General features: G+C 32.8%; 1 protein-coding gene across 1 annotated transcript in view; it reads right to left on the minus strand.

The window, feature by feature from the left end:
- The window catches only part of AGBL4 (AGBL carboxypeptidase 4), a 1,058,495-nt gene that overhangs the window by 895,041 nt on the left and 149,965 nt on the right, over nucleotides 1-13,489 (minus strand). Inside the window, exon 3 of the mRNA XM_090269428.1 lies at nucleotides 3,348-3,472. Within this exon, the coding sequence (XP_090125554.1) occupies nucleotides 3,348-3,472 (125 nt within the window). The remainder of the gene's footprint in view (nucleotides 1-3,347; nucleotides 3,473-13,489) is intronic.

Here is a 13,489-nt window from a genome sequence, read left to right on the forward strand (position 1 = left end):
AAAGGAAATAAAACAGTTTTAATAGTTGAGGCATACTATTTTATTTCCTCTTATTTGCTGAAGTTTTATCATGAATATTTAAATAAGATGATTTGTTTTCATATCACATGAGTGTTCTGCTGCATCAATAGTAAATCTCCATAAGAACATTTAATACAAGTTTCTCAGAGAGAAAATTACTTATCAATAAAGGTACAAGAATGTTCAGTGTTCATAGACTCTTGCAAATGCATTATTTAGCCACTGCTTTTGCAGGTTATTATAGCAGTCCTGGAATAAGGACTGTATGTTCCAAGTTTTATCACTTTCTATAAACATCAAGAAAAGTAACACGAAAGCTATACCTGTTTATACAGTATATTTGATGCTGTGGTTTTTAATATTCATTTAATGAAGTCAGCCTTTGATGACTAATATTTCTCTTGCTCGCTAGTACCAAACCTTAAATGAGGTTCCTGGCTACATTACATTCAGGCAGGTCTCCTTTTAACGGAAATTGGAGAGATGGAAAAAGATTATAAGAAGGGACATTACAAAAACAGACCTCACAAGTCAAACTTAATAGTAAATCATTCTCTTTCATGTAGACAACCATGAAAACAAATATCCTGTGAGCTAGAGATATATATTGTATCTTTTCAGCAGATCTTTATGCCTTTTTGAGATAGATTTCCATAACTATATAATGTGATTACAGTTGATGAAGCAGTGGCCCACAGAAAGAGGCTGATAAAGCATCAGGCTCCAGGAAACCAGATAAACAGGTTCGTGACTTCTAATTTGTAACAAAGGTAGGATAGTACTGGATATGAAGATAGAATCCAGACAGGCAGAAAATACTGGTTCCTCCAACTTAAAAATGAGGATTAATAGAACAGCACCAACCCTCTTACTATAACCATCCCTTGAGACATATTCATGTTACTTGCTTATTTAATTAGTAGACAAGACTGCAAAAGAGGCTGCATGACTTTAACATGTCATATAAATATTTTAACACTTTGAAAGAGACATTTCAAACAACAAAAAACATACTTGAAAGCAAACTAGAGAAGTCAAAAACAAGAAACATTGTAACGTATGAGCAACTTGTCCAAAAGACCATCACAGGCATTATAACTTAAGAAACAAATTTTCCCTAACTTTCTAGTCCCATTCTGCTTCCGGACCTCCACAAGAACTATATAATAATACTCTTTATAAAGAGACTAAAATGAAAGAAGAACTAGGTGGTGAATTTAATGTGGACCAAAGTTAAAGAAACACTATAATTTCAGAGTTTCCTCTTAGTTTCTGTTTAGCAAAGGATATAATGAGTATAGATGATGTTGTTATTTGAAAAGTAATAGGTCTCATTTCTTAGGATTCAGTGAATTCCTGGATGCAGCAGGCAATCTGAAGGATGTACATGTGCATAAAAAGGAAAAGAGTAATCCCCTTTGTGAATTTAGAAATCCCAGCATATGTTACCCCTTTTTAAAAATGTTTCCCTTCCTTCATGTGAATTGATTATATTGTCTCACAATTATTGCTCGTTTTTCAGTAGTGTGGGCATGTGCCAACCGTAAGTTACTAACATGAGATAGGAAACCAACAAAGGAATAAGAGGTTGTGTGTTTACCTCATGATAGCAGAAATATTTTCATAGGGGACCCAAATTTAGAGTGGCAAGACTCAGTACAACACATCTAGCTAAAGCCTCCTGCTGCAAGTTATATTCTCAGAACTGAGTAACATAGACTTCAGAAAAATGCACTTTGAGAATTATTGATTGTCTTGGTGGAACAAGCCGGACAATTCCAGAGTCAGGTGGACTCCTGTAGGTAAAGTGTAGGCTTTCCAAAGCTGAGTGGAGAGGAGAAATATCGTTATTCTTACTGGGAGTGGGGGTGAAGGTAGGGCAGAGGAGAGCAACTGGGGGAAGGGGCATTGGGACAACTGTTAAAGAACAATACAAGAAGGCAAAAACAACAACAACAATGACAAAAAAGGATTTTCCCATGGGAGAGAAGTAAAACCAAGAAGGAAAGCCAGGAACTAAAGTTCATCCCTGAGCAACTAACTCTCTGTGTGTGATTTAACTATTTTCCCCACTTCTCCCAAAATGCTGAGATAAATCATATTTAGCTAACAGAGCTCCCCCATATATTTAATTCCTTCCAGTTAGTCCCTAAACTTCATAAACATTTCATACACCACGTCCTGCGTCAGCGATGTTGTAGGAAATTAAGGGAATTGGTAGTAAAGTGGCACGCACTGCTGTTCCCGCACGCCTCCTCTGCTGAGGCCTGGGTGCCAGGAACAGCGCTGTGTCAAAGAAGACTCCGAGTCCCTAAATTCCAGACACTCAACAATGCCTGACACAATTCAAGTTGCAGTTGAGAGAAATAGAGAGAAGCAAACAACCAAGTGAAAGCAAATAGAATGGACTGACTTGGGAGGAAAAATAAAACAGACCCCTCACTTTCTCCTAAGTATACTTAGAAAAACAATGATGACCCTGAATGAAGAAGGCAGAGGTTAAGTTATAGGACTATGCTTTTGGCTGTGCTTTCACCTACTTAAAAGAATCATATCACCATGTGTACAAAGTTTGTGTAGAGCTTTCCATGATGAGCTGTCTCAATATAACAGAATGATAACTGATTTACTAAGATTAGATTTTTATTAATGTTTGTTCAAAGCATATGTATTTAGTTCTCTTTTCAGCAATGCACTCTCCCATTCAAAACAGATTTGAACAGGATTTAAAATCATACACTGTTAGAAAATGTAAAGGATGAAATCATGGTCAAAGGACAGATTCATACGATCAGATTTTTTTTTAAGTCAGTACATCGAAACAAAAGGAAAATGTTTTCCAAAATCACTAGAGAGGACTGTAAAATTGGCTCTGAGATTTCCACCGGCCAAAATGAGAAAATAGAATGAGTTACAAGAATCATATTGTTTTGAGATATAAACATCTTATTGTATACAAGAAAAGCATTTTCTGAAACTAAGACCCTGTGAAAAATGTAAAATGATTTAAAGGTTTTATACAGAAGAAATAATATAGCACACCATAGCAAACATAATACAAGTCACTTTCTATGGTTTCTTACGGTGTTCTTCAAGAAAGCCTCACATATCAACTTAATGCTTTCACCTATAAAGAATACTTTTTGTTCTCAGGTAATCTATTTGTATTATTTAAAAGCCTTAGATAATAAAAACAATATATTATACCTATTTCTCTATATCTCTTCAAGAAAAATGATATGGTCATTAATTTTTAATATTCCTAAAATAAAACAAAAGCATAATCTTACCAAAACCAAAATGAAGGTATGCACAATTTCCCTCACCTGTGATTCTTTCACGTTTTCAACGGTAAAGTTGAACCAGACTCGGAAGCGTGGATTACAGGTATCCGGCCTAATGAACAAATCATACTCAAACTCAGAGACCTGGTCCACCCGTCCAAGGTTACCTGGTAATAAAAATTAAGATAACTGGGTTTTAATAGAAGTTCATGCAGTTCCATTGTACATACATTTAAATAATAGGCGCTCTGGCAGCAACATTTGCCATCATTCAGTACTTATAGGTACAGTATTCCCAATCTATAAGGCTGCCAACTCTGAATGCAGCCCAGGATAAGAGAAGGCTTTCAGCTAGCCCAAGCTGTTGTGCAAGCAGCTTTTCCAGTCTTTATTACCCGGCAGATCCATTTGTGTCTTTGTCAGATTGGTATGCTGTATGGAGCATACAGCAAGCCCTAATAAATCAAGTAAGAATTACAACCAAACTTCAGTTTCCTAGCTTGAAAAACAAGGAAGGTAATATCTTAAGTATTTTGTATTATGCTTTATGGTATACAAATTAACTCTAATATATTTGATCTTACTTAACTCTCAAATGCAAGTGGGCTATGCATTTGTACTATGTTTGGTATATCTTAAATTTCTATCAGAACATGTTAAAGAATATGTAAGGTAGAGAATGTTTCTAAACAAAACTTAGTAGTTACTATGTAAGAAGAATTATGGTAAGTTCACAAATCATGAAATTGATCTCTATTTTCTCCAACAATAGAACAGTTATATCAAAAGTGTATGAACTGAAGTGTGACTTCCATTCTTTGTCTCTCCTCTCTCTGATATTCAAATGAGCAGCAAACTGCCTAAAATATAAATAGTAGGATGGAATAAAAAATCAAAGGGCTTGGTGAATTCCTAAGCCAGGCCGTCAAAGCTAAAGAAGAGTGAAGATGACTACAGACATCAAGAAAGCGATTGACTGAGAAGTCAGTATTGTATTGCACTTGAAGAGTACAGCAATATGTTGCTTTAAAATGAACTCTAATGTCTTTGTCCAAAAAAAAAAAAAAATTAGAATTAAACTTTAACCTTACATGTACAAAAATTTTAAATTCTTTTTCTAGTTCTACTGGCACCAATTTCTTGGTTCTGTTTTTTTAACCACCCATTGTGTTGTAATAGATGGAGTACTAGGCCTGTGAATCAGCCGACCCGAATTCCAGCTCAACTGACTTGCTGTGCGACAATGGGTAAGTTATCTACCCTCTCAGGTCTTCGACAATAAACGCCCATATGGTTCATAAGATGAAAGAATCCAGTCTCTAAAATGTATCATCCATTATGTCCAAAGTTATTAGACATTCAAATATATATATACATATATCAGCTACAGTCAAGAGAGTGGAGAGAAACAACATAAATCTACAATGAGATCAGATGTATGATTAAGCAGACAAGGACTTGAAATTGGCTATTATAAATACAGTGAAAGAACAAAAAGAATGAAAGAAAAATATAATTCTCATGTGTGAACAAATAGGGAATTGCATCACAGAAATGGTAACTTTTTATAAGGACCAAATAAAAAGTCTATAACTAAAAAGCATAATAACTGAAATATAAAATAAACTGAATGAGCTTAACACTAGATTAGAAATGATAAAGAGTCAGTGACCTTCAGAATCAATTAAAAAATCACATGGTCTGAAAAACAGAGAAGGAAATGAAAACTGAATAAAAATGAACAAAGCCCCAGAAATCTGTGGAACAATAACAAAGTATTTAACACACATATAAAAGATGTATCAGAAGAAAAAGAGAATGAACAAATGGGAGAAGGGATTTATTGCAGAGCAGAAAATGTTTTAGAGCAGTGAAAATACTCTGTGTGACTATAAGAATGGCTATTTAAAATTATATACTTATCCAGACCAATAGAATGTACAATGCCATGAGTGAACTACAGGCTTTTGGGTAATTATGATGTACCAATGTAGGTTCATCAATTTTAAAAAATATACCATTGGCAGGGTATTGATAATGGGGGAGTTCATGCATGTGTGTGGACAAGGGGTTATAGGATATCTCTATAACTTCCTCTCAACTTTGCTATGAACCTAAAAACCCTCTAAAACTAAAATTTTAAACAAAAATTTTTTAAATAGTTTGCTGAGTCATGTGTGCATTATTGTTCATTCTAGAACAACCATTAAAATAAAATTGAAATAGTATACATAAGAAAATATAAAATAAAACAAAATTTTTGTATTAACTCAAATGAAGACAGTAAAAGAATAGCAGAGTAACAGAAAGTAGATGGGAAATACAAAAATGAATAACAAGATAGTCCATTTAAGTATAACTATCAATAATTATATTAAAATAAAACATATAAATAGAATTAAAATTCTAATAAAAGGCAAACATTGATAAGTGGGAATAAAAAGTCAGACCCAACAAGATACAAATAACCTGAAATTAAGTGGTTTTAAAGAATTTATCACTTTCTTTTTCCACCTATGAAATATAGTCCAAACTTAAACATATCATAATCAGTCAAAACCCAATACAGTATTCCCTCACTTATCACGGGTATTACGTTCTAGACACCCCCGTGATAGGTGAAAATCTGCAAAGTAGGAACCTTACATTTATTTTAGTATTTATATATATTTTTAAGGCTTTATAAACCCTTCCCACACACTTATAAACCGTCCCCAGTCCCTTATTAACCTTTCCCACTCCCTTATTAACCTTTTCCCCACTTTTATAAACAATACTTATGTTCTTAAACATATTCTACACTCTTAAACCTATGTAACTTTAACAACATATGTATACAGCACCGCAAATCCCGCAATATAGCAAAAAATCCTGGATAAATAATTAAATATAATATTTTTTTAAATCCCATGATACAGTGAGGCCGCGATAAGTGGACTGCGATATAGAGAAGGACTACTGTAATCCTGAATGCAGTAATACAGAAGTAATTCATTGTATATAAGGCATCTGCAATGAAATTAGCAGCTGATTTCTCATTAGGAACCATAGAGCTCAGAAAGAAGTGGGAAAACATATTCAAATAGCTGCAAGAAAAACTATCAAATAAGAATTTGATAGCAAATATGTTCTCTCAAACAGTCAGTTCCCTTTTCATTTTGATGGTGGTTTCTTTAGCCATGCAGAGAGCTTTTTAGTTTGATGCAGCCCTATTTGTTAATTTTTCCTTTATTCCCCTTGCCCTAGGAGATACAATGGCACAAATATTGTTACATGGGCTATCTGAAATTTTCCTGCCTATGTTTTCCTCTAGCACTTTTATGGTATAACAACTTAATATTTAAGTCTTTTATCCATTATTGACAATAGCCAAGTGCTGGAAGCAGTCTAAGTCCCAACAGTAAATGAGTAGGTAAAAAAAAAAACTGTGGTACGTTTACACAATGGAATACTACATAGCAGAAGGAAAGAAGGAATTGTGACAGAGCAGATGGAACTGGAGAAGATTATGCTAAATGAAATAAGTCAGTTGATGAGAGACAGATACCTGTATAATCTCACCTATAACAAAATCTAATAAACTAACTAACAAAATAGAACCACAGGCAAGGAAACGTGGAACAGATTAATAGTGACCAAAGGGGAGAAAGGAGCAGGATAACGGTGGAAAGAAGAGGAAGGGACTAGACAAAGAACATGTATGAATGACCCACGGACACAAACAACAGGGTGGGAATTGACTGCAGGAGTGGAGTGTGGGATGGACGGAGGAGGGCAAAGGGGGAAAAATTGAGACAACTATAATAGAATAACAACAAAAAACTATTAAAAATAATTTAAAAATTAAAAAAGAATTTGATAGCCAGCAAATAAAATTCTTCAAATATAAGAAAGTTAAGACATTATCAGATTTTAAAACTTGCCCTACAAAGAATATTAAACGATGTCCTTTGGGCTGTAATAAGAAAACACTAGAAAAGAACTGAAATCCACTTGAAGAAAAAAAAAGAGCAACAGCAAATGTAACTACATAGGTAAATATAAAAGAGAGTATAAATATAGTTTGTTCATAGATTTTTCTCCTATTAGTATAAAAGACAACCACAGAAAGCAATAATTATGAATCTGTATAGAGTATATATAGTGTACCCAGATGTAATTTGTGTGACTATAAACATGTCTATGTGTATATTATTGAAATTAAGTTGGTATTAATTTGAACTAGACTGCTAGTTAAATTAAGCTCATTGTAAATCTAAAGCAACCATTAAGAAAAGAAATTTTAAAATACAGTAAATCAATAAGAAGAAAATTAAAATGTACACTAGGTAACAACCATTTCACACAAAAGAAGGCAATAATGGAAAAAATGGGGAGACATAAAACATATTGAAAGTAGATAGCAAAATAATCTTACCTCATCAGTAATTACAATAAATGTAAGTGGATTAAACATTTGAATTAAAGGCAACAAATATCAGAATGAATTTTTTTTTAATGAGTCAACCACATGCCGTCTACAAGAGATAGACTTAGATAAAAACACACAAAGGAGTTTAAAGTAGAGGAAGGCAAATAATGTACCAAGCAAGGCAAAAGATGACATGGAATGTCTATACTAACAACAGAAAAAATCAACTTTAAGACAAAAAATTTTAGTAGAGACAAAGAAGGGTATTTTATTATGGCAAAAATAGCAATCCATCAAGAAGACATAATGATTATAAATCGTCGGCAGCTGTCCGTCTCGAGAGACGATGGTGTAGCTTCTCAAGAGTCTATCTGCACCGCCGAGAATGGTTGTGCAGTCTGACTCGGGAGTGACACGGTATCTGTCTCCTCCCGTGTTGAATCGACATCTTGAGATGACGCTGGAGTGTCCTCTCCAGTGAAGCTGAAGCTACAGAGCCTGGGCAGGGTGATATGGAGGGTCTGCTGTTGCCCATGCAGCAGACCCCCCCTCTCTTCGCAGCTGAAGGATCCAAGGGAAAGACGGAGTCAATACAGCTTGGCTTCAGGTGCGCCGCAGGAGTTGCCGGTGTTGACTACAACGTCAAACCGCCTTAGGGACTCCGGCTCCGGATTTTCTGTCGTGGTTTACTCCCTTAGCCTTTCCCCTGAAGAGGTATGCCGCAAGGCAGCGGAGGTTTTTTGGAATCAGAGTTTTCCTTCTCTGATGTGCCCTGACTGGAAGATCGAACCAGCGACACTTAGCTCGCAGGCCGACGCTCAATCCACTGAGCTAAACCAGCCAGTAATGATTATAAATACAGATACAGTTAACAAGAAAGTCCCAAAATAAATGAAGTGTCATAATAAAGAGAGAAATAGAAAAGTCAACAATAATAATTGAAAACTAGAAAGAATATCAGAAGGAAATACAAAAATTAAACAACACTAAAAGCCAACTAGAATAACATTCTTATGTAGAACATACCACCCAACAACAGTAAAATACACATTTTTTTCTCAAGTTCACAAGGAACATTTTACAGGAAAGACCATAAGAGCAGAAAATAAGTCTCAATAAATTTACCATGAAGAAAATCATGCAAAGAATATTGTTCAGACAAAACAGAAGAAAATTAGAAATCAGTAACAGAGGGAAATTGAAGGAATTCAAAAACATGTGGAAATTAAACAATACATTCCTAAACAATCAAGAGGGTCAATAGGAAATTACAAGGAAAGTTTAAAATACCTTGGCATAAAGAAAACAAAACCACAACATACCAAAGCTATGGATGCAGAGAAAGCAGTACTTACAGAGACATATATGGCTGTATATGTCTATATTTCTTTACAAAACAAAGATCTTGAAGCAGTAACCTAATCTTTCTAATCTTTTAATTTCTGAAGATTAAAAAAAGAAAACTAAACCCAACAAAGGTAGAAAAAATAAAGAGTAGAAATATGTAAAATAGAGAATAGAAAAAAATAAGATAAATCAATGAAACCAAAATTCATTCTTTGAGGTGATGAACAAAATTTTTACCTATATTAACTAAAAAAGAGAGATAGAGGACTCAAATTTGCAAAATCAGGGATTAAAGGAAGGACATGCTATGGCCAATATTATGGCAACAAATTAGATGAAATGAGCAAAATTCTAGAAAGCCACAAACAAAAATACTTAAGGAGAAATATTAGTATCCAAATAAACTTAAAATAAAAATGCAGGACTGATTTAGTAATAAAATATTTCAATAGGAAAAGTACATATGCGCTGGTAAATTTGACAAAGCTTTTAAAAAGAAATTAATACCAATACTTAACAAACTCCTCTTCCAAAAAATGAAGAAGAGAGAATATGTCCAAATTCATTCTTTGGGGTAAGAATTACCTTGATACTAAAATCAAGGACATCACAAGAAAACTACAAATCAGTATCCCTTATGAATAGTAACCAAAATACATTCAACAACATGCTAGCAAGTCAAATTCAGCAATATAAAAAATGATTATATATTATGACAAGTGGGATTCACCCCAGAAATTAAAATTAGTTCCACATAAGAAAATCAATTAATGTAATATACCACGTTACTAGAATAAAGGACAAGAAACACATAATCATCTCAGTAGATGCACAAAACAGTATTTCACTCTCTTTTCATGATAAAAACACTATTGATCAGAAGAGTATCTAAAAAAAATAACAGCTAACAGCATACTTAATGGTTAAAGCCTAAAAGTTTTCCCCCTAAATCAGGGCCAAGATAAATATGTTTGCTCTGATCATTTCTATTCAACATTGTAGGGGTGATTTTAACCAGAACAAGTGGCAAGATGAAAAAAAAATTATTCATATGGGAAAGAAGTAAAATTATATCTATTTGCAGATGACATGAGATTTTATTTAAAAAAATTCTAAGAAATAAGAAATACACACACACACATTCACACACACGTTATTTAAGCTAAAAAAAAAGTATTGTAGCAAGATTGCAGGATGCAAATCAATGTGCAAAAATCAATTGCATATCTAAACACTAGCAATGAATTAGTTCAAAATGATATTAAGAGAGCAATTTCATTTACAGTACCATCACAAAATATAAAATACTCAGGAATAATTTAACAAAAAAAGTATAAGTAGGTTTAACCAAAGGTTGAAAGGTTGTTTAACATTTGAAAATCAAATAATGTAATTCATCATATTCACCATATCACTGTATCAGTAGAAACAAAAAAAAACCTGCAAAATCAAACATGATTTTTTTTTAATTCCTCAAACTAAGGATAGTAGAAAACATCCTACTACTGATAAGTGGTGTGTACTTTTTAAAAAGAAACTACAGTTAATATCATACTAAATGATGTCAAATTTAATTGCTTCTCCCTGCGATCAAGAATAAGGGAAGGATGTCCACTTTCAGCACATCTATTCAACATAATTCTGGAAAGCCAGGCTACTGCAATAATGCAAGAAAAATAAAAGACATACAAGTTAGGAGAAAAAATAAAGCTGTCCTTACTACAAATGATAATGTTTACATTGAAAATCCCAGAAAATCTACAGAACTGCTTGAACTAATTAATAAAAAATTTAGCAAGGTCACTGGATACCAAGTGAATATACAAAAATCAATTGTACCAGTGACAAACAATTGCACTAGCAACAGACAAATGGAAAATAAAAATTTAATAATCCCATTTATAGTAACACCAAAACCACAAAATACCTAGAAATAAATCCAATGACAAATGTCCAAGTTATTTTACACTGAAAATTACAAAATATTGCTGAGAGAGTTTAAAGAATACCTAAATAAAATGGAAATATATGCCATATGTTCATAGATGGAAGATTCAAATTTGTTAAGATGGCAGCTCCCCCAAATTTATATATATATATGTTTTCAATGGAATTACAATCAAGTCCAAGAAACCTCTTGGTAGAAGTGACTAGCTTATTCTAATCATATATGAAAATACAAAAAACCTGGTATAATCAAAACAATTTTAATAAAGAAAAATATGCTAAAATAATACAGTAATCAAGATCGTTTGGTATTCAAGAAGTTAGACAGACACATTAATGAAATAGAATAGAGTCCATAAATAGACTACACATAAATAAGTAATTGATTTGCAAGGCAATTAAATGAGGTAATGTCTTATCAACAAATTGTACTAAAAGCGAACATCAACCCTTACTTAAAATCATATACAAGAATTCAAAATGAATCATAGATACAAATGTAAAACCTAAAATTAAAAAACATCAAGTAAATCATAGGAAAAAAATCTTTATAGCCTTTGAGTAAGCAAAGATTTCTTACATAAAACACAGAAAATACAAAATATTAAAGAAAAATTGTTCAATTAATTTTTTTCAAAAACTTTAGCTCTTTGAAAGACACTAGTAAAAAATGAAAAGCAAAGCAACAGAGTGGGAGAAGATATTTGTCACAATAACAAAGAACTTGTATTCAGAATATACAAAGAGCTCAATACCAACAACCTCATCAGAAAATGAGCAATAGGTTTGAACAGACAATAAAGGATATGTGTGGCTAAAAAGCAAATAAAAGATGCTAATCCCTGCTCATCATCAAGGAAATGCAAATTAAACCCATAATGAGATACCACTACACACAATTAGAATGGCTACAAAAAAAAAAGGAAGCATAGTTTAATTCATTTAATTGAAAGATATATTGATAATTTTAATTTTACATTTAATAATTATGAAAGTAGCATAATATGTAGCTTAAATGTAGCTTTTAGGTTATGCAAACTAAGTTTTATATTTACATATACAGAGTAGAGACATAATAAAATCATCAATAAACAATTTTCAAGAAAAATATAGACATATAGTGCTTTAAGATAAATCTGTGGGAAAAGTAAAAAAGAAAATATGAATTAATGTACAAAGAAGAAACAATGTAAATTTTCTACTTAGAAATGTCTGCTCATTTAATTTTAAATGGATATTAACAGCTAATAATTACACAGTATTTACTATGTGACAAACACTCATCAGGTTGCCAAGTTAACGTTAACTCATTTAAACATCATCATACCCCTAGGAAGTAGTTTCTGTTGTCAATCTCATTTTACTCTGATGAAACTGAGATATAAAGATAAGTAAATTACTTAAGGTCATAAAGCTAAGTAACTCTTAGAGCCTGGCTGTGAACCCAAACACTCCAGCTTGAATTTGATTTTATTTATCATACCCTAGTTGATACTTCAATCCAATCAGACATCTTTGTATTTTAACTGGGAAATACGGTCCATTTACATTTATTTCAATTCCTGAGTTTTTATCATCTTGTTTTTCGTAACTACTCTACTGCTGTTATGCTTCTTTTATCTTCTCTTCCACTAAATTGTGTTTTCTTTATTTCTTTTCTTCCTCTGCCAATCTGGAAGTTTCCATTCTATTTATGTTCTAGTAGTTATTATTCTTAAAATTCCTTAAGATCAATAGTTGACATAAAAAAAGTATAAATTTAAATTTCTCTACCTTCCTCTCCTCGAAATTCAAGAACCTTAGAACTACCACTCCTTTTAAAGTATTATTTTTCCCTCAACTAATGACATGGACAACAGTGTGGTGACTGTGGGGGAGAGGAGAAAAACAAATACAATAATAAAAATTTTTTTAAAAGTATTCTTTTTCCCTCATTGATTTTGAGAACTTTTCTTTACCTATCCTAGTTTCACTACTACATATCAAGAAGTGAAGGACTTATTTTTTTCAGAAATTGTTTTACCTCGTTAATCTGGGGATTCACGTCCTTAATCCTAACATTTAATGAGTTTGCTATCTTCCATGTACACAATATTGTTTCCCTGTGTATTTTATAATTTTTTTTATTTTAAGCTTATTTACATTGGAGCTTTACCTGTAAAAATCCCTGTGCTGTCAGTATCAAGGGCATGACCATGCAAGGATTTTGGAGTTTGCATTAGGTTCTTCCAGGCACTTCAGTAATATATCCAGCCTGCAACTACTTTTTATATTAATTTTTCATTCTGGGAGGATAGCACTGAGCTAAGCAACATGTGAAAATTTAAAACCTAAAAACAAGGCTAAAGGCCACAGTAACAAAATTTAGGAGAGACCGCCTATTCTACTGTTATGTATTGGAAAGATCATAAGCCTCAAGGTTAGACAGACATAGATCTGAACCCTGACCCTACCACTTACTAATTTTAAAACTTGGAAG

Source organism: Furipterus horrens, unplaced genomic scaffold (genome assembly GCF_987537825.1).
Source record: "Furipterus horrens unplaced genomic scaffold, mFurHor1.1.pri manual_scaffold_3, whole genome shotgun sequence".
Taxonomy (NCBI): Eukaryota; Metazoa; Chordata; class Mammalia; order Chiroptera; family Furipteridae; genus Furipterus; species Furipterus horrens.